General features: G+C 49.0%; 1 protein-coding gene across 10 annotated transcripts in view; it reads left to right on the forward strand.

Annotated features, from left to right (window-relative positions):
• add3a (adducin 3 (gamma) a) overlaps nt 1–22,302 on the forward strand; it is a 331,245-nt gene that overhangs the window by 293,119 nt on the left and 15,824 nt on the right. For all 10 annotated transcript variants that reach the window (XM_085994332.1, XM_085994340.1, XM_085994331.1 and 7 more), the window contains 2 exons: nt 20,128–20,247; nt 21,147–21,236. In XM_085994332.1, coding sequence (XP_085850458.1) covers nt 20,128–20,247; nt 21,147–21,236 — 210 coding nt within the window. The remainder of the gene's footprint in view (nt 1–20,127; nt 20,248–21,146; nt 21,237–22,302) is intronic.

Raw genomic sequence — 22,302 nt, forward strand, 5'->3', positions numbered from 1 at the left:
CTCTCTTCCACATGTACAGTGAGACCCAGCTCTACCTCTCGACAGCCTCTCTTCCACATGCACAGTGAGACCCAGCTCTACCTCTCTACAGCCTCTCTTCCACATGTACAGTGAGACCCAGCTCTACCTCTCTACAGCCTCTCTTCCACATGTAGTGAGACCCAGCTCTACCTCTCTACAGCCTCTCTTCCACATGTAGTGAGACCCAGGTCTACCTCTCTACAGCCTCTCTTCCACATGTACAGTGAGAACCAGCTCTACCTCTTTACAGCCTCTCTTCCACATGGACAGTGAGACCCAGCTCTACCTCTCGACAGCCTCTCTTCCACATGTACAGAGACCCAGCTCTACCTCTCTACAGCCTCTCTTCCACATGTAGTGAGACCCAGCTCTACCTCTCTACAGCCTCTCTTCCACATGTACAGTGAGACCCAGCTCTACCTCTCTGCAGCCTCTCTTCCACATGTATGGAGACCCAGCTCTACCTCTCTGCAGCCTCTCATCCACATGTACAGTGAGACCCAGCTCTAGCTCTCTACAGCCTCTCTTCCACATGTATAGTGAGACCCAGCTCTACCTCTCTACAGCCTCTCTTCCACATGTAGTGAGAACCAGCTCTACCTCTCTACAGCCTCTCTTCCACATGTACAGTGAGACCCAGCTCTACCTCTCTACAGCCTCTCTTCCACATGTACAGTGAGACCCAGCTCTACCTCTCTGCAGCCTCTCTTCCACATGTATAGAGACCCAGCTCTACCTCTCTACAGCCTCTCTTCCACATGTAGTGAGACCCAGCTCTACCTCTCTACAGCCTCTCTTCCACATGTACAGTGAGACCCAGCTCTACCTCTCTACAGCCTCTCTTCCACATGTGTAGAGACCCAGCTCTACCTCTCTACAGCCTCTCTTCCACATGTAGTGAGACCCAGCTCTACCTCTCTACAGCCTCTCTTCCACATGTACAGTGAGACCCAGCTCTACCTCTCTGCAGCCTCTCTTCCACATGTATGGAGACCCAGCTCTACCTCTCTACAGCCTCTCTTCCACATGTACAGTGAGAACCAGCTCTACCTCTCTACAGCCTCTCTTCCACATGTACAGTGAGACCCAGCTCTACCTCTCTACAGCCTCTCTTCCACATGTAGAGTGAGACCCAGCTCTACCTCTCTACAGCCTCTCTTCCACATGTAGAGACCCAGCTCGACCTCTCTACAGCCTCTCTTCCACATGTACAGTGAGACCCAGCTCTACCTCTCTGCAGCCTCTCTTCCACATGTACAGTGAGACCCAGCTCTACCTCTCTACAGCCTCTCTTCCACATGTACAGTGAGACCCAGCTCTACCTCTCTACAGCCTCTCTTCCACATGTACAGTGAGACCCAGCTCTACCTCTCTACAGCCTCTCTTCCACATGTATAGTGAGACCCAGCTCTACCTCTCTACAGCCTCTCTTCCACATGTACAGTGAGAACCAGCTCTACCTCTCTGCAGCCTCTCTTCCACATGTACAGTGAGACCCAGCTCTACCTCTCTACAGCCTCTCTTCCACATGCACAGTGAGAACCAGCTCTACCTCTCTACAGCCTCTCTTCCACATGTACAGTGAGAACCAGCTCTACCTCTTTACAGCCTCTCTTCCACATGCACAGTGAGACCCAGCTCTACCTCTCGACAGCCTCTCTTCCACATGGACAGTGAGACCCAGCTCTACCCCTCTACAGCCTCTCTTCCACATGTACAGTGAGAACCAGCTCTACCTCTCTACAGCCTCTCTTCCACATGCACAGTGAGACCCAGCTCTACCTCTTTACAGCCTCTCTTCCACATGCACAGTGAGACCCAGCTCTACCTCTCTACAGCCTCTCTTCCACATGTAGTGAGACCCAGCTCTACCTCTCTACAGCCTCTCTTCCACATGTATAGAGACCCAGCTCTACCACTCTACAGCCTCTCTTCCACATGTACAGTGAGACCCAGCTCTACCTCTCTGCAGCCTCTCTTCCACATGTATGGAGACCCAGCTCTACCTCTCTACAGCCTCTCATCCACATGTACAGTGAGACCCAGCTCTACCTCTCTACAGCCTCTCTTCCACATGTACAGTGAGACCCAGCTCTACCTCTCTGCAGCCTCTCTTCCACATGTATAGAGACCCAGCTCTACCTCTCTACAGCCTCTCTTCCACATGTACAGTGAGACCCAGCTCTACCTCTCTGCAGCCTCTCTTCCACATGTATAGAGACCCAGCTCTACCTCTCTACAGCCTCTCTTCCACATGTAGTGAGACCCAGCTCTACCTCTCAACAGCCTCTCTTCCACATGTACAGTGAGACCCAGCTCTCCCTCTCTACAGCCTCTCTTCCACATGTATAGAGACCCAGCTCTACCTCTCTACAGCCTCTCTTCCACATGTACAGTGAGACCCAGCTCTACCTCTCTACAGCCTCTCTTCCACATGCAATGAGACCCAGCTCTACCTCTCTACAGCCCCTCTTCCACATGTATAGAGACCCAGCTCTACCTCTACAGCCTCTCTTCCACATGTACAGTGAGACCCAGCTCTACCTCTCTGCAGCCTCTCTTCCACATGTACAGTGAGACCCAGCTCTACCCCTCTACAGCCTCTCTTCCACATGTACAGTGAGACCCAGCTCTACCTCTCTGCAGCCTCTCTTCCACATGTATAGAGACCCAGCTCTACCTCTCTACAGCCTCTCTTCCACATGTACAGTGAGACCCAGCTCTACCTCTCTACAGCCTCTCTTCCACATGTACAGTGAGACCCAGCTCTACCTCTCTACAGCCTCTCTTCCACATGTACAGTGAGACCCAGCTCTACCTCTCGACAGCCTCTCTTCCACATGTACAGTGAGACCCAGCTCTACCTCTCTACAGCCTCTCTTCCACATGTACAGTGAGACCCAGCTCGACCTCTCTACAGCCTCTCTTCCACATGTAGAGACCCAGCTCTACCTCTCTTCCACATGTACAGTGAGACCCAGCTCTACCTCTCTACAGCCTCTCTTCCACATGTATAGTGAGACCCAGCTCTACCTCTCTACAGCCTCTCTTCCACATGTATAGTGAGACCCAGCTCTACCCCTCTACAGCCTCTCTTCCACATGTATAGTGAGACCCAGCTCTACCTCTCTACAGCCTCTCTTCCACATGTATAGTGAGACCCAGCTCTACCTCTCTGCAACCTCTCTTCCACATGTACAGTGAGACCCAGCTCTACCTCTCTTCCACATGTACAGTGAGACCCAGCTCTACCCCTCTACAGCCTCTCTTCCACATGTACAGTGAGACCCAGCTCTACCTCTCTACAGCCTCTCTTCCACATGTACAGTGAGACCCAGCTCTTCCTCTCTACAGCCTCTCTTCCACATGTATAGAGACCCAGCTCTACTTCTCCACAGCCTCTCTTCCACATGTACAGTGAGACCCAGCTCTACCTCTCTACAGCCTCTCTTCCACATGTACAGTGAGACCCAGCTCTACCTCTCTACAGCCTCTCTTCCACATGTAATGAGACCCAGCTCTACCTCTCTACAGCCTCTCTTCCACATGTACAGTGAGACCCAGCTCTACCTCTCTGCAGCCTCTCATCCACATGTACAGTGAGACCCAGCTCTACCTCTCTGCAGCCTCTCATCCACATGTGCAGTGAGACCCAGCTCTACCTCTCTACAGCCTCTCTTCCACATGTATAGAGACCCAGCTCTACCTCTCTACAGCCTCTCTTCCACATGTACGGTGAGACCCAGCTCTACCTCTCTACAGCCTCTCTTCCACATGTACAGTGAGACCCAGCTCTACCTCTCTACAGCCTCTCTTCCACATGTATAGTGAGACCCAGCTCTACCTCACTACAGCCTCTCTTCCACATGTACAGTGAGACCCAGCTCTAGCTCTCTACAGCCTCTCTTCCACATGTATAGTGAGACCCAGCTCTACCTCTCTACAGCCTCTCTTCCACATGTACAGTGAGACCCAGCTCTACCTCTCTGCAGCCTCTCTTCCACATGTATAGAGACCCAGCTCTACCTCTCTACAGCCTCTCTTCCACATGTAGTGAGACCCAGCTCTACCTCTCTACAGCCTCTCTTCCACATGTACAGTGAGACCCAGCTCTACCTCTCTACAGCCTCTCTTCCACATGTAGTGAGACCCAGCTCTACCTCTCTACAGCCTCTCTTCCACATGTACAGTGAGAACCAGCTCAACCTCTTTACAGCCTCTCTTCCACATGGACAGTGAGACCCAGCTCTACCTCTCTACAGCCTCTCTTCCACATGTAGTGAGACCCAGCTCTACCTCTCTACAGCCTCTCTTCCACATGTACAGTGAGACCCAGCTCTACCTCTCTGCAGCCTCTCTTCCACATGTATGGAGACCCAGCTCTACCTCTCTGCAGCCTCTCATCCACATGTACAGTGAGACCCAGCTCTAGCTCTCTACAGCCTCTCTTCCACATGTATAGTGAGACCCAGCTCTACCTCTCTACAGCCTCTCTTCCACATGTACAGTGAGAACCAGCTCTACCTCTCTACAGCCTCTCTTCCACATGTACAGTGAGACCCAGCTCTACCTCTCTACAGCCTCTCTTCCACATGTACAGTGAGACCCAGCTCTACCTCTCTGCAGCCTCTCTTCCACATGTATGGAGACCCAGCTCTACCTCTCTACAGCCTCTCTTCCACATGTAGTGAGACCCAGCTCCACCTCTCTACAGCCTCTCTTCCACATGTACAGTGAGACCCAGCTCTACCTCTCTACAGCCTCTCTTCCACATGTACAGTGAGACCCAGCTCTACCTCTCTACAGCCTCTCTTCCACATGTATAGTGAGACCCAGCTCTACCTCTCTACAGCCTCTCCCACATGTACAGTGAGACCCAGCTCTACCCCTCTACAGCCTCTCTTCCACATGTATAGAGACCCAGCTCTACCTCTCTACAGCCTCTCCCACATGTACAGTGAGACCCATCTCTACCCCTCTACAGCCTCTCTTCCACATGTATAGAGACCCAGCTCTACCTCTCTGCAGCCTCTCTTCCACATGTACAGTGAGACCCAGCTCTACCTCTCTACAGCCTCTCTTCCACATGTACAGTGAGACCCAGCTCTACCTCTCTACAGCCTCTCTTCCACATGTATAGAGACCCAGCTCTACCTCTCTACAGCCTCTCTTCCACATGTACAGTGAGACCCAGCTCTACCCCTCTACAGCCTCTCTTCCACATGTACAGTGAGACCCAGCTCTACCTCTCTACAGCCTCTCTTCCACATGTATAGAGACCCAGCTCTACCTCTCTACAGCCTCTCTTCCACATGTACAGTGAGACCCAGCTCTACCTCTCTGCAGCCTCTCTTCCACATGTATGGAGACCCAGCTCTACCTCTCTACAGCCTCTCTTCCACATGTACAGTGAGACCCAGCTCTACCTCTCTACAGCCTCTCTTCCACATGTATAGTGAGAGCCAGCTCTACCTCTCTACAGCCTCTCTTCCACATGTATAGTGAGACCCAGCTCTACCTCACTACAGCCTCTCTTCCACATGTACAGTGAGACCCAGCTCTACCTCTCTGCAGCCTCTCTTCCACATGTATAGTGAGACCCAGCTCTACCTCTCTACAGCCTCTCTTCCACATGTACAGTGAGAACCAGCTCTACCTCTCTACAGCCTCTCTTCCACATGTACAGTGAGACCCAGCTCTACCTCTCTACAGCCTCTCTTCCACATGTACAGTGAGACCCAGCTCTACCTCTCTACAGCCTCTCTTCCACATGTACAGTGAGACCCAGCTCTACCTCTCTACAGCCTCTCTTCCACATGTAGTGAGACCCAGCTCTACCTCTCTACAGCCTCTCTTCCACATGTACAGTGAGACCCAGCTCTACCTCTCTACAGCCTCTCTTCCACATGTACAGTGAGACCCAGCTCTACCTCTCGACAGCCTCTCTTCCACATGTACAGTGAGACCCAGCTCTACCTCTCTACAGCCTCTCTTCCACATGTACAGTGAGACCCAGCTCCACCTCTCTACAGCCTCTCTTCCACATGTATAGTGAGACCCAGCTCTACCTCTCTACAGCCTCTCTTCCACATGTAGTGAGACCCAGCTCTACCTCTCTACAGCCTCTCTTCCACATGTAGTGAGACCCAGCTCTACCTCTCTACAGCCTCTCTTCCACATGTACAGTGAGACCCAGCTCTACCTCTCTACAGCCTCTCTTCCACATGTACAGTGAGACCCAGCTCTACCTCTACAGCCTCTCTTCCACATGTACAGTGAGACCCAGCTCTACCTCTCGACAGCCTCTCTTCCACATGCACAGTGAGACCCAGCTCTACCTCTCTACAGCCTCTCTTCCACATGTACAGTGAGACCCAGCTCTACCTCTCTACAGCCTCTCTTCCACATGTAGTGAGACCCAGCTCTACCTCTCTACAGCCTCTCTTCCACATGTAGTGAGACCCAGCTCTACCTCTCTACAGCCTCTCTTCCACATGTACAGTGAGAACCAGCTCTACCTCTTTACAGCCTCTCTTCCACATGGACAGTGAGACCCAGCTCTACCTCTCGACAGCCTCTCTTCCACATGTACAGAGACCCAGCTCTACCTCTCTACAGCCTCTCTTCCACATGTAGTGAGACCCAGCTCTACCTCTCTACAGCCTCTCTTCCACATGTACAGTGAGACCCAGCTCTACCTCTCTGCAGCCTCTCTTCCACATGTATGGAGACCCAGCTCTACCTCTCTGCAGCCTCTCATCCACATGTACAGTGAGACCCAGCTCTAGCTCTCTACAGCCTCTCTTCCACATGTATAGTGAGACCCAGCTCTACCTCTCTACAGCCTCTCTTCCACATGTACAGTGAGAACCAGCTCTACCTCTCTACAGCCTCTCTTCCACATGTACAGTGAGACCCAGCTCTACCTCTCGACAGCCTCTCTTCCACATGTACAGTGAGACCCAGCTCTACCTCTCTGCAGCCTCTCTTCCACATGTATAGAGACCCAGCTCTACCTCTCTACAGCCTCTCTTCCACATGTAGTGAGACCCAGCTCTACCTCTCTACAGCCTCTCTTCCACATGTACAGTGAGACCCAGCTCTACCTCTCTACAGCCTCTCTTCCACATGTATAGAGACCCAGCTCTACCTCTCTACAGCCTCTCTTCCACATGTAGTGAGACCCAGCTCTACCTCTCTACAGCCTCTCTTCCACATGTACAGTGAGACCCAGCTCTACCTCTCTGCAGCCTCTCTTCCACATGTATGGAGACCCAGCTCTACCTCTCTACAGCCTCTCTTCCACATGTACAGTGAGAACCAGCTCTACCTCTCTACAGCCTCTCTTCCACATGTACAGTGAGACCCAGCTCTACCTCTCTACAGCCTCTCTTCCACATGTAGAGTGAGACCCAGCTCTACCTCTCTACAGCCTCTCTTCCACATGTAGAGACCCAGCTCGACCTCTCTACAGCCTCTCTTCCACATGTACAGTGAGACCCAGCTCTACCTCTCTGCAGCCTCTCTTCCACATGTACAGTGAGACCCAGCTCTACCTCTCTACAGCCTCTCTTCCACATGTACAGTGAGACCCAGCTCTACCTCTCTACAGCCTCTCTTCCACATGTACAGTGAGACCCAGCTCTACCTCTCTACAGCCTCTCTTCCACATGTATAGTGAGACCCAGCTCTACCTCTCTACAGCCTCTCTTCCACATGTACAGTGAGAACCAGCTCTACCTCTCTACAGCCTCTCTTCCACATGTACAGTGAGACCCAGCTCTACCTCTCTACAGCCTCTCTTCCACATGCACAGTGAGAACCAGCTCTACCTCTCTACAGCCTCTCTTCCACATGTACAGTGAGAACCAGCTCTACCTCTTTACAGCCTCTCTTCCACATGCACAGTGAGACCCAGCTCTACCTCTCGACAGCCTCTCTTCCACATGTACAGTGAGACCCAGCTCTACCCCTCTACAGCCTCTCTTCCACATGTACAGTGAGAACCAGCTCTACCTCTCTACAGCCTCTCTTCCACATGCACAGTGAGACCCAGCTCTACCTCTTTACAGCCTCTCTTCCACATGCACAGTGAGACCCAGCTCTACCTCTCTACAGCCTCTCTTCCACATGTAGTGAGACCCAGCTCTACCTCTCTACAGCCTCTCTTCCACATGTATAGAGACCCAGCTCTACCACTCTACAGCCTCTCTTCCACATGTACAGTGAGACCCAGCTCTACCTCTCTGCAGCCTCTCTTCCACATGTATGGAGACCCAGCTCTACCTCTCTACAGCCTCTCATCCACATGTACAGTGAGACCCAGCTCTACCTCTCTACAGCCTCTCTTCCACATGTACAGTGAGACCCAGCTCTACCTCTCTACAGCCTCTCTTCCACATGTATAGAGACCCAGCTCTACCTCTCTACAGCCTCTCTTCCACATGTACAGTGAGACCCAGCTCTACCTCTCTGCAGCCTCTCTTCCACATGTATAGAGACCCAGCTCTACCTCTCTACAGCCTCTCTTCCACATGTAGTGAGACCCAGCTCTACCTCTCAACAGCCTCTCTTCCACATGTACAGTGAGACCCAGCTCTCCCTCTCTACAGCCTCTCTTCCACATGTATAGAGACCCAGCTCTACCTCTCTACAGCCTCTCTTCCACATGTACAGTGAGACCCAGCTCTACCTCTCTACAGCCTCTCTTCCACATGCAATGAGACCCAGCTCTACCTCTCTACAGCCCCTCTTCCACATGTATAGAGACCCAGCTCTACCTCTACAGCCTCTCTTCCACATGTACAGTGAGACCCAGCTCTACCTCTCTGCAGCCTCTCTTCCACATGTACAGTGAGACCCAGCTCTACCCCTCTACAGCCTCTCTTCCACATGTACAGTGAGACCCAGCTCTACCTCTCTGCAGCCTCTCTTCCACATGTATAGAGACCCAGCTCTACCTCTCTACAGCCTCTCTTCCACATGTACAGTGAGACCCAGCTCTACCTCTCTACAGCCTCTCTTCCACATGTACAGTGAGACCCAGCTCTACCTCTCTACAGCCTCTCTTCCACATGTACAGTGAGACCCAGCTCTACCTCTCGACAGCCTCTCTTCCACATGTACAGTGAGACCCAGCTCTACCTCTCTACAGCCTCTCTTCCACATGTACAGTGAGACCCAGCTCGACCTCTCTACAGCCTCTCTTCCACATGTAGAGACCCAGCTCTACCTCTCTTCCACATGTACAGTGAGACCCAGCTCTACCTCTCTACAGCCTCTCTTCCACATGTATAGTGAGACCCAGCTCTACCTCTCTACAGCCTCTCTTCCACATGTATAGTGAGACCCAGCTCTACCCCTCTACAGCCTCTCTTCCACATGTATAGTGAGACCCAGCTCTACCTCTCTACAGCCTCTCTTCCACATGTATAGTGAGACCCAGCTCTACCTCTCTGCAACCTCTCTTCCACATGTACAGTGAGACCCAGCTCTACCTCTCTTCCACATGTACAGTGAGACCCAGCTCTACCCCTCTACAGCCTCTCTTCCACATGTACAGTGAGACCCAGCTCTACCTCTCTACAGCCTCTCTTCCACATGTACAGTGAGACCCAGCTCTTCCTCTCTACAGCCTCTCTTCCACATGTATAGTGACCCAGCTCTACCCCTCTACAGCCTCTCTTCCACATGTACAGTGAGACCCAGCTCTACCTCTCTACAGCCTCTCTTCCACATGTACAGTGAGACCCAGCTCTACCCCTCTACAGCCTCTCTTCCACATGTACAGTGAGAACCAGCTCTACCTCTCTACAGCCTCTCTTCCACATGCACAGTGAGACCCAGCTCTACCTCTTTACAGCCTCTCTTCCACATGCACAGTGAGACCCAGCTCTACCTCTCTACAGCCTCTCTTCCACATGTAGTGAGACCCAGCTCTACCTCTCTACAGCCTCTCTTCCACATGTATAGAGACCCAGCTCTACCACTCTACAGCCTCTCTTCCACATGTACAGTGAGACCCAGCTCTACCTCTCTGCAGCCTCTCTTCCACATGTATGGAGACCCAGCTCTACCTCTCTACAGCCTCTCATCCACATGTACAGTGAGACCCAGCTCTACCTCTCTACAGCCTCTCTTCCACATGTACAGTGAGACCCAGCTCTACCTCTCTGCAGCCTCTCTTCCACATGTATAGAGACCCAGCTCTACCTCTCTACAGCCTCTCTTCCACATATACAGTGAGACCCAGCTCTACCTCTCTGCAGCCTCTCTTCCACATGTATAGAGACCCAGCTCTACCTCTCTACAGCCTCTCTTCCACATGTAGTGAGACCCAGCTCTACCTCTCAACAGCCTCTCTTCCACATGTACAGTGAGACCCAGCTCTCCCTCTCTACAGCCTCTCTTCCACATGTATAGAGACCCAGCTCTACCTCTCTACAGCCTCTCTTCCACATGTACAGTGAGACCCAGCTCTACCTCTCTACAGCCTCTCTTCCACATGCAATGAGACCCAGCTCTACCTCTCTACAGCCCCTCTTCCACATGTATAGAGACCCAGCTCTACCTCTACAGCCTCTCTTCCACATGTACAGTGAGACCCAGCTCTACCTCTCTGCAGCCTCTCTTCCACATGTACAGTGAGACCCAGCTCTACCCCTCTACAGCCTCTCTTCCACATGTACAGTGAGACCCAGCTCTACCTCTCTGCAGCCTCTCTTCCACATGTATAGAGACCCAGCTCTACCTCTCTACAGCCTCTCTTCCACATGTACAGTGAGACCCAGCTCTACCTCTCTACAGCCTCTCTTCCACATGTACAGTGAGACCCAGCTCTACCTCTCTACAGCCTCTCTTCCACATGTACAGTGAGACCCAGCTCTACCTCTCGACAGCCTCTCTTCCACATGTACAGTGAGACCCAGCTCTACCTCTCTACAGCCTCTCTTCCACATGTACAGTGAGACCCAGCTCGACCTTTCTACAGCCTCTCTTCCACATGTAGAGACCCAGCTCTACCTCTCTTCCACATGTACAGTGAGACCCAGCTCTACCTCTCTACAGCCTCTCTTCCACATGTATAGTGAGACCCAGCTCTACCTCTCTACAGCCTCTCTTCCACATGTATAGTGAGACCCAGCTCTACCCCTCTACAGCCTCTCTTCCACATGTATAGTGAGACCCAGCTCTACCTCTCTACAGCCTCTCTTCCACATGTATAGTGAGACCCAGCTCTACCTCTCTGCAACCTCTCTTCCACATGTACAGTGAGACCCAGCTCTACCTCTCTTCCACATGTACAGTGAGACCCAGCTCTACCCCTCTACAGCCTCTCTTCCACATGTACAGTGAGACCCAGCTCTACCTCTCTACAGCCTCTCTTCCACATGTACAGTGAGACCCAGCTCTTCCTCTCTACAGCCTCTCTTCCACATGTATAGTGACCCAGCTCTACCCCTCTACAGCCTCTCTTCCACATGTACAGTGAGACCCAGCTCTACCTCTCTACAGCCTCTCTTCCACATGTACAGTGAGACCCAGCTCTACCTCGCTCCAGCCTCTCTTCCACATGTATAGTGAGACCCAGCTCTACCTCTCTACAGCCTCTCTTCCACATGTACAGTGAGACCCAGCTCTACCTCTCTACAGCCTCTCTTCCACATGTGCAGTGAGACCCAGCTCTACCCCTCTACAGCCTCTCTTCCACATGTACAGTGAGACCCAGCTCTACCTCTCTGCAGCCTCTCTTCCACATGTACAGTGAGACCCAGCTCTACCTCGCTACAGCCTCTCTTCCACATGTATAGTGAGACCCAGCTCTACCTCTCTACAGCCTCTCTTCCACATGTACAGTGAGACCCAGCTCTACCTCTCTACAGCCTCTCTTCCACATGTACTGAGACCCAGCTCTACCTCTCTACAGCCTCTCTTCCACATGTACAGTGAGACCCAGCTCTACCTCTCTACAGCCTCTCTTCCACATGTACAGTGAGACCCAGCTCTACCTCTCGACAGCCTCTCTTCCACATGCACAGTGAGACCCAGCTCTACCTCTCTACAGCCTCTCTTCCACATGTACAGTGAGACCCAGCTCTACCTCTCTACAGCCTCTCTTCCACATGTAGTGAGACCCAGCTCTACCTCTCTACAGCCTCTCTTCCACATGTAGTGAGACCCAGCTCTACCTCTCTACAGCCTCTCTTCCACATGTACAGTGAGAACCAGCTCTACCTCTTTACAGCCTCTCTTCCACATGGACAGTGAGACCCAGCTCTACCTCTCGACAGCCTCTCTTCCACATGTACAGTGAGACCCAGCTCTACCTCTCTACAGCCTCTCTTCCACATGTAGTGAGACCCAGCTCTACCTCTCTACAGCCTCTCTTCCACATGTACAGTGAGACCCAGCTCTACCTCTCTGCAGCCTCTCTTCCACATGTATGGAGACCCAGCTCTACCTCTCTGCAGCCTCTCATCCACATGTACAGTGAGACCCAGCTCTAGCTCTCTACAGCCTCTCTTCCACATGTATAGTGAGACCCAGCTCTACCTCTCTACAGCCTCTCTTCCACATGTACAGTGAGAACCAGCTCTACCTCTCTACAGCCTCTCTTCCACATGTACAGTGAGACCCAGCTCTACCTCTCTACAGCCTCTCTTCCACATGTACAGTGAGACCCAGCTCTACCTCTCTGCAGCCTCTCTTCCACATGTATAGAGACCCAGCTCTACCTCTCTACAGCCTCTCTTCCACATGTAGTGAGACCCAGCTCTACCTCTCTACAGCCTCTCTTCCACATGTACAGTGAGACCCAGCTCTACCTCTCTACAGCCTCTCTTCCACATGTATAGAGACCCAGCTCTACCTCTCTACAGCCTCTCTTCCACATGTAGTGAGACCCAGCTCTACCTCTCTACAGCCTCTCTTCCACATGTACAGTGAGACCCAGCTCTACCTCTCTGCGGCCTCTCTTCCACATGTATGGAGACCCAGCTCTACCTCTCTACAGCCTCTCTTCCACATGTACAGTGAGACCCAGCTCTACCTCTCTACAGCCTCTGTTCCACATGTATAGTGAGACCCAGCTCTACCTCTCTACAGCCTCTCTTGCACATGTACAGTGAGAACCAGCTCTACCTCTCTACAGCCTCTCTTCCACATGTACAGTGAGACCCAGCTCTACCTCTCTACAGCCTCTCTTCCACATGTAGAGTGAGACCCAGCTCTACCTCTCTACAGCCTCTCTTCCACATGTAGAGACCCAGCTCGACCTCTCTACAGCCTCTCTTCCACATGTACAGTGAGACCCAGCTCTACCTCTCTGCAGCCTCTCTTCCACATGTACAGTGAGACCCAGCTCTACCTCTCTACAGCCTCTCTTCCACATGTACAGTGAGACCCAGCTCTACCTCTCTACAGCCTCTCTTCCACATGTACAGTGAGACCCAGCTCTACCTCTCTACAGCCTCTCTTCCACATGTATAGTGAGACCCAGCTCTACCTCTCTACAGCCTCTCTTCCACATGTACAGTGAGACCCAGCTCTACCCCTCTACAGCCTCTCTTCCACATGTACAGTGAGACCCAGCTCTACCTCTCTACAGCCTCTCTTCCACATGTACAGTGAGAACCAGCTCTACCTCTCTACAGCCTCTCTTCCACATGCACAGTGAGAACCAGCTCTACCTCTCTACAGCCTCTCTTCCACATGTACAGTGAGAACCAGCTCTACCTCTTTACAGCCTCTCTTCCACATGCACAGTGAGACCCAGCTCTACCTCTCGACAGCCTCTCTTCCACATGTACAGTGAGACCCAGCTCTACCCCTCTACAGCCTCTCTTCCACATGTACAGTGAGAACCAGCTCTACCTCTCTACAGCCTCTCTTCCACATGCACAGTGAGACCCAGCTCTACCTCTTTACAGCCTCTCTTCCACATGCACAGTGAGACCCAGCTCTACCTCTCTACAGCCTCTCTTCCACATGTAGTGAGACCCAGCTCTACCTCTCTACAGCCTCTCTTCCACATGTATAGAGACCCAGCTCTACCTCTCTACAGCCTCTCTTCCACATGTACAGTGAGACCCAGCTCTACCTCTCTGCAGCCTCTCTTCCACATGTATGGAGACCCAGCTCTACCTCTCTACAGCCTCTCATCCACATGTACAGTGAGACCCAGCTCTACCTCTCTACAGCCTCTCTTCCACATGTACAGTGAGACCCAGCTCTACCTCTCTGCAGCCTCTCTTCCACATGTATAGAGACCCAGCTCTACCTCTCTACAGCCTCTCTTCCACATGTACAGTGAGACCCAGCTCTACCTCTCTGCAGCCTCTCTTCCACATGTATAGAGACCCAGCTCTACCTCTCTACAGCCTCTCTTCCACATGTAGTGAGACCCAGCTCTACCTCTCAACAGCCTCTCTTCCACATGTACAGTGAGACCCAGCTCTCCCTCTCTACAGCCTCTCTTCCACATGTATAGAGACCCAGCTCTACCTCTCTACAGCCTCTCTTCCACATGTACAGTGAGACCCAGCTCTACCTCTCTACAGCCTCTCTTCCACATGCAATGAGACCCAGCTCTACCTCTCTACAGCCCCTCTTCCACATGTATAGAGACCCAGCTCTACCTCTACAGCCTCTCTTCCACATGTACAGTGAGACCCAGCTCTACCTCTCTGCAGCCTCTCTTCCACATGTACAGTGAGACCCAGCTCTACCCCTCTACAGCCTCTCTTCCACATGTACAGTGAGACCCAGCTCTACCTCTCTGCAGCCTCTCTTCCACATGTATAGAGACCCAGCTCTACCTCTCTACAGCCTCTCTTCCACATGTACAGTGAGACCCAGCTCTACCTCTCTACAGCCTCTCTTCCACATGTACAGTGAGACCCAGCTCTACCTCTCTACAGCCTCTCTTCCACATGTACAGTGAGACCCAGCTCTACCTCTCGACAGCCTCTCTTCCACATGTACAGTGAGACCCAGCTCGACCTCTCTACAGCCTCTCTTCCACATGTAGAGACCCAGCTCTACCTCTCTTCCACATGTACAGTGAGACCCAGCTCTACCTCTCTACAGCCTCTCTTCCACATGTATAGTGAGACCCAGCTCTACCTCTCTACAGCCTCTCTTCCACATGTATAGTGAGACCCAGCTCTACCCCTCTACAGCCTCTCTTCCACATGTATAGTGAGACCCAGCTCTACCTCTCTACAGCCTCTCTTCCACATGTATAGTGAGACCCAGCTCTACCTCTCTGCAACCTCTCTTCCACATGTACAGTGAGACCCAGCTCTACCTCTCTTCCACATGTACAGTGAGACCCAGCTCTACCCCTCTACAGCCTCTCTTCCACATGTACAGTGAGACCCAGCTCTACCTCTCTACAGCCTCTCTTCCACATGTACAGTGAGACCCAGCTCTTCCTCTCTACAGCCTCTCTTCCACATGTATAGTGACCCAGCTCTACCCCTCTACAGCCTCTCTTCCACATGTACAGTGAGACCCAGCTCTACCTCTCTACAGCCTCTCTTCCACATGTACAGTGAGACCCAGCTCTACCTCGCTCCAGCCTCTCTTCCACATGTATAGTGAGACCCAGCTCTACCTCTCTACAGCCTCTCTTCCACATGTACAGTGAGACCCAGCTCTACCCCTCTACAGCCTCTCTTCCACATGTACAGTGAGACCCAGCTCTACCCCTCTACAGCCTCTCTTCCACATGTACAGTGAGACCCAGCTCTACCTCTCTACAGCCTCTCTTCCACATGTGCAGTGAGACCCAGCTCTACCCCTCTACAGCCTCTCTTCCACATGTACAGTGAGACCCAGCTCTACCTCTCTGCAGCCTCTCTTCCACATGTACAGTGAGACCCAGCTCTACCTCGCTACAGCCTCTCTTCCACATGTATAGTGAGACCCAGCTCTACCTCTCTACAGCCTCTCTTCCACATGTACAGTGAGACCCAGCTCTACCCCTCTACAGCCTCTCTTCCACATGTACAGTGAGACCCAGCTCTATCTCTCTACAGCCTCTCTTCCACATGTACAGTGAGACCCAGCTCTACCCCTCTACAGCCTCTCTTCCACATGTGCAGTGAGACCCAGCTCTACCTCTCTACAGCCTCTCTTCCACATGTATAGAGACCCAGCTCTACCCCTCTACAGCCTCTCTTCCACATGTATAGAGACCCAGCTCTACCTCTCTGCAGCCTCTCTTCCACATGTATAGAGACCCAGCTCTACCCCTCTACAGCCTCTCTTCCACATGTACAGTGAGACCCAGCTCTACCCCTCTACAGCCTCTCTTTTGACTCCTCAGTTCTCTTTATGCTGTGACTCTGCTTGCCTTGAATGTCATAAATTACTTTCAGCTCAACATTCGGAGGACAGAATCAGTTGTCTTCATTCCGTGCCCCCGACTCCCTCCCCCTCTCGAGGCACTCTAAGGCTGAACCAGACTGTTCAGTCTTCATGTCCTGTAAGGATCCAGATCCTCTCCACCGCAATGACCACTTGATACCACCTCTACAACAGTGCCTGCCCCTTTGCTGCTGAAACCCTTGTACATGCCTTTGTTATATCCAAACATCATTACTCTAACTTGATGGGCTCCCATTCTCTACCCTCCAGAATATGCAGCTTATTCAAAACGTACCCTGTCTGCACAAAGCCCTGCTCAGCTATCATTTCTCCTCGCTGGCTTTTGTTGATTCTCCATTAAATTGCAAATCTTCGTCCTTGTAATCAATTTCTTGCATGGCCTCACTCGACCCTATCACCTGCAGTCCTACATCTTCCCATCTTGTTCCCCACCCGACACTCTTCTTCAGATTCTGGTCTTTTTTGTGTCCTACCTTCCTATACCCCCATTGATGACACGGTCTTGCTCTCTAGAATTTCCTGCCTTACTCTCTCCCTTCCAAGCTTGCCATTACTTTTCCCTTTGCCTATCTGTGAAGTTCCTTGTGATGTTTTTTTACATTAAATGGGCTATATAAATCCAAGTTGCTGAACCAGCTTTCTTGTAACGTGAATTGGGCTTGCTTGTTGGTACAAGCACAATTTCCCCAGATCTTTCTGTGCTCTTAAGAAAACATCAGGATCAATTTGATCCCTTTTGTCAGTCAGTCTCTCCTGCCTTCCATCCTATCACAGACCTTCCCTTTGTTCTTCCCTCCCATCCTCCCTGCCCCTGCTTAAAAATCTCTCTTCCCTAACCTTTTCCAGTTCCGACGAAGGTTTCGACCCGGAACGTGAACTCTGTTTCTCTCTCCTCGATGCTGCCTGACCTGAGTGTTTCCAGCACTTTCTGTTGTTATTTCAATTTGATTACAGTTGCCTCTGGTTACACCCAGTATTCCACCCAATGTGCAAAGTCTTAAATCTTATTTACATTGTATTTTCCTTTTAATACTGTCTTTTGATCCTGTTTCTAATTAAAATTGAACCTTTAATGTCTTCTGCATGTCTCAGTAGGATGACCTAAGCATGAAATAAATGAAATTAAGTTCTGAAAACACAGCTGTAGTCTACTAAAATATTGTGACTAGCTCCCATTGATGCTACAATGCTAAACATCCAACAAAGACTATTTAATTTGAGTTTGTGGGAACGATTCACATTACAGATTGTTCAAGCAATACATATCTGTCCATAACATTAACCACAAATCCCTCATGTAAATTATAGATATTTTTACATATTTAATACTTGTGTCAGACATGCACTTATGACTGAAAATACAGCCACAGAGTTCAGCATACCCATCTGTTGGGTCAGAAGTACAAGGAAGTCTGTGTTTTCCTATAACATGGGCCTATGATAACCAGATATTGTACAAATTCTTTAGACTGAAATCAGGTCAAAGTATAATACTTGAATGTGGTTTGTTACAGAGGAGTCCCTCTGGTGGCAAGGTTCTGAATTTACTGTTTAGCAAATTCCAACAGTGTTGGATATATTTCTTGAGGCTAAAGGGATCAAGGGATATGGGGAGAAGGCAGGGACCGGCTACTGAATTTGAATGATCAGCCATGATCTCATTGAATGGCGGAGCAGGCTCGAAGGGCCGAATGGCCTACTCCTGCTCCTATCTTCTATGTTTCTATGTAAGATACACGGCAAAAAGGCTGGTTACTCAGTTAGCCTACCAACTTTTAACTTCAGAATTTGTGGAGGGAGTTGTATTGTAAAATACTGTTCACAGTTTTGTAAATTTTATAAAGGCAAGCTGGTTGGCTTAAGTTAACTATCAAAACTCAAGCTGTGAAGTTCTAAGCAGTCTCTTGAAATGGGTGGGAGACAATCTTATACACTACTTACACTTTTCTTTTCAGATTTCCCCCAGTTTGCCTCTTTTGTTAAAGCTATTTGTTTTCATGCAGTTCTCCATCTGGAGGGTGGGTCAGTATATTATGTAATTCCCCAAGCTTCCACCAGCAGTGCTTTCCAGCATTTCAAGTGCCAGAATACATCATTCCATGGGGCAAAATGGACAGAGTAGGTTGACTAAATACTAACAAAATACATTACTCATAGTGGCCCAGCTGAATGTTGGCTAAGACCAGGACACAGATGTATAAACTTTTCTCAAGAACATTGTAATGATTCCCTGCTGCAGCTATCCTGTTTGTATTATACATACATAGGAATTTAAATCTCACTCCAAACTGGCCAAGTAAATGTATTTATTATAAATACAAGCTTGTATCCACCCCACTTTAACCCTTTTAACCAAGTTTCATGCCTATGCACCTTCCTGACTGCAATGTGTTTGCTGTTGGATTTGCACTATACAGGAAACCACAAATGTTAATTCAGGAAAAATAGCGCTGTTGATTTGGTTTTGTTCCCTATCACTATCTTGGAAGCCTTTATCCACCCCTTCTTGTGAACCTGTCTCTTGATTCTGTATGTCCCCTTCCCTAATTTGCCTCCAATTCCACGTGTGTGTGTCCCTATTTCTCCCCCCCCCCCCCCCCAGCCCCGGCACTGCCCCCCTTCCTGTCAGTGTGTCCACTGCCCTCCATTCCCCTGTGTACCTCTGTTCATCTCCCCTTAACCCCCCCAAACTTGCTGAATATTATTGCCAAGAATCAGAGTTGCTTCCTCTTGTGGTAATGTTATTAAGAGCCCTCTTATTCATACTGTGGAGGCTGGGATAGTGCACTCTAACATGTGAAGGATTGACAGCAACACAGAATCCCAGCAGTATTACTGGACAACCAATGGGCAGAATTTTGTTAAACTATCAAGGACTCCACATACTCATGAAGACCATTTGGGTGCAATGGGGTATGTTACGCACTGATTTACACATTGGGCTGGATTTTTGTTCATTACACTTGCACTTGCCCATAGACTTTCTATGGGTTTTGCACTGGAACTTGCTGTAAATTAGAGAGCCAAAAAAGCACGGCACCCTGTACAGAGCATCTGGGACCTGTGTGAACAGGGTAAGCAACTGAGTATCTCCTTAACCAATCATTGAAGAATCGTTGATGTGCATCGCAGAGCCTGAACCTGGAAGTGTCAGTTAGAATACTGAATTCAATGTCAAATCAGGTGCAGAAAGAGAAATAAAGAGAGGAAACAAAGGATGGGGATAAGAGAGAAGGGGATAAGAGACAAAGAAAATGTACATTAAAAAAAAAACCTCCACCAGTAATTAAAATTTGAAGGAATGAGACGCCACGCTTGTGAAAGTTAATTTTCAGGAGAGGTTGTTCGGCAGTAATTAAGACTTACCACGCTGTTAAAAGGGTACTTGCACTGGAATGGACAAGCCCTAACTCTTTTTGGTGAGTTTTGTTTGTAAACATCAGGTTAAGTATAGCAACTTCACGCCATTCGATGTATTTGAATGGTGAGTCTCTCTGTGAGATACTGTTATCACACAGCTTTTGGAGGAACAGGGCATCTCGCACAGCAACTTCCTGATTTCCGTGTTTAACTGCACATGTGCACTCACCGGAAGTTGCTGTCCAGTTTCCATGTAAATAACTGAGTGCTGTTCGCCTCACCGTTTATTTCTTCCGCAAAATACAGCCCATTTTTCTTCTAAGAAACATGTAGAGATTTTTTTTTTTTTTGCAGTGGAAGAAGGCAGACAGCACTTCAAAAAACAGCAGTGGAACACCAATCAAGATAGAAGATCCTAATCAGTTTGTTCCATTAAACACAGATCCACGAGAGGTCCATGACAGGAGAAACAAGGTGAACTTTGTGGATACTTAATGGCTGTACCTGGCTTCATTTATGAAACTTTTTATTTTTTGTATTATACTTTCTGTTAAAACATTGATTGTTCAGTCTTCCCATTGGAAAATCTTATCTGTATATTTATATTACTTGAAATACGATAAATTCAATGCTGTGCAATTGGCTTAAATCACTGAAGTGTTGTAAATTGACTAATTCCATTTTTATTAAAGATGGATTGATTGCCATTTTACTAAAGGGGTATAATGAAAATTCCCAATAAATTTTGAAACATTTTCATAACCAAAAGAATTATTAAAGGAAGATACTTTTAATTAAAGTACTCTTACTGCTTCAAATATACCATAGTTACCTGGAGCAGGAACCCTGGTTTTGGTTTGCCTCACTGCCTGCCAAGTGGGACAGCAGAAAGCCACTCTGTCTGGAAACTTGATCTTAAATGGCTTAGCTACTTGAAAGGCACAGACTGAGGATAGGGAGTATATTAAAATTGTTCCCTTCCCACACACAGTAATGTTCCCTTTGTGTGTTTATTCTTTGATGATTTATGTATTTTATTGAGTAATATTCTTCATGTTTATGGATTCCATTTTGGAATGCTCTAACCAGATCTCTGTATAATTTGGAATTGGGTCATAATTGTATAATGTGAGCAGTTTGCTGTTTGTGCAGTTTCATATTAGTGGTGAAAAGTTCTTCCAAAACCCTTTCAACTTTTCAGGATAACATCTTATCTCAATCTGCCCAGAGCCAGATGGTTTTACTTGAAGGTAAAAGAATCGCATGAAACTCTTTGATCAGGTCAAAGATGTTTATAATGACATTTACAATCGTGTCATGTTTCCTGCTGTATACAGCATGTCTGAACCAAGGATCGACTATTTTTGTTCCAGATTCGTGAGCAGAATCGATATGACATGAAGACTGCAGGGCCACAGTCGCAATTACTGGCTGGAATTGTTATAGACAAGAAAAGCAGCCCGGTACAGTTGCATCATATATTTCACTTTGTAATTTTTTTCCTTCAATTTGTGGTTTTCATGTTGATGCAAATAGTTAGAGTCCCCACCACTTAAAACATCCACGTTTAAAACGGGCAGTCGCTTATATCGGCCAAAAAGTGATGACCATTATCCATTTGGATTAACGCCAATTTCAAAGTTGCCGGTTATAGTGTCTTAAGTGCTCTGTTTTTATTTTGTGCAGACTAACCAAAGCAAAGAGGGAACTCTTTTAGCTTTCTAGTGAATTTGTGCCTACAGTCAATCAGCTTAAATGAAACAGATTAAATCACTTAGGAATCATTGCTGTTTGTAGTAAAGTTAGTAATGTCCAGATGCATAATCATCCGAAACATAAGCCCACATGTTTTCATTCAGGTACCTGCTGTGTTTTTCAGCATTTTTGTTTTTATTGTTGTTTCAGCTACCTTTATCACATTGTGCAGCGTGAATTTTAACTGTCCTCTCTCTGGCAACTGTAGTTGAAATGATTTTAAATTTATAACGCTACCCCTTGTTTCCGGCCATCGCGTATAGTGGACGAATCACATTCACACGAACGTGCCCGCTATAAGCCGTGGGGACTGTAATAGTAACTGGATTCTTTTAACTGCGCTGTCAGTTATCCTCATTGTTTGCAAGACTGACCAGTGTCAAAAATTAGTGTCTTTTCTTAAATGATTGACGTGAATGGAATGTGCTGAGCCAGGTTTGGTTTCTGTTTCTTTGAATAATCTGGTTTCGTAAGGAAGGAGAACAATCATTTTGGAAAGGTTCACAATTAACATACTGTTCTAATACAATGCGATGAAATTAGATGGGCATTTGGAAATGCTGGGGTTAATCAAGGATCGCCAGCAGGGATTTATTAAAGACAAGTCGTGTTTAACAAATTTGATAGTTTTGTTTAAAGAACTGACCTGGATAGATAAAAGGAATGCAGTAGATGTAGTGTATATGGATTTTCAGAAACCATTTGATAAGGTGTCTCAAGAGGACTGTAAGAAAAGAAGACACTAATTTTTGACTCTGGTCAGTCTTGCAAACA

Source organism: Somniosus microcephalus, chromosome 8 (assembly GCF_052327205.1).
Source record: "Somniosus microcephalus isolate GS21.2 chromosome 8, FLI_Smic_1.0, whole genome shotgun sequence".
Taxonomy (NCBI): Eukaryota; Metazoa; Chordata; class Chondrichthyes; order Squaliformes; family Somniosidae; genus Somniosus; species Somniosus microcephalus.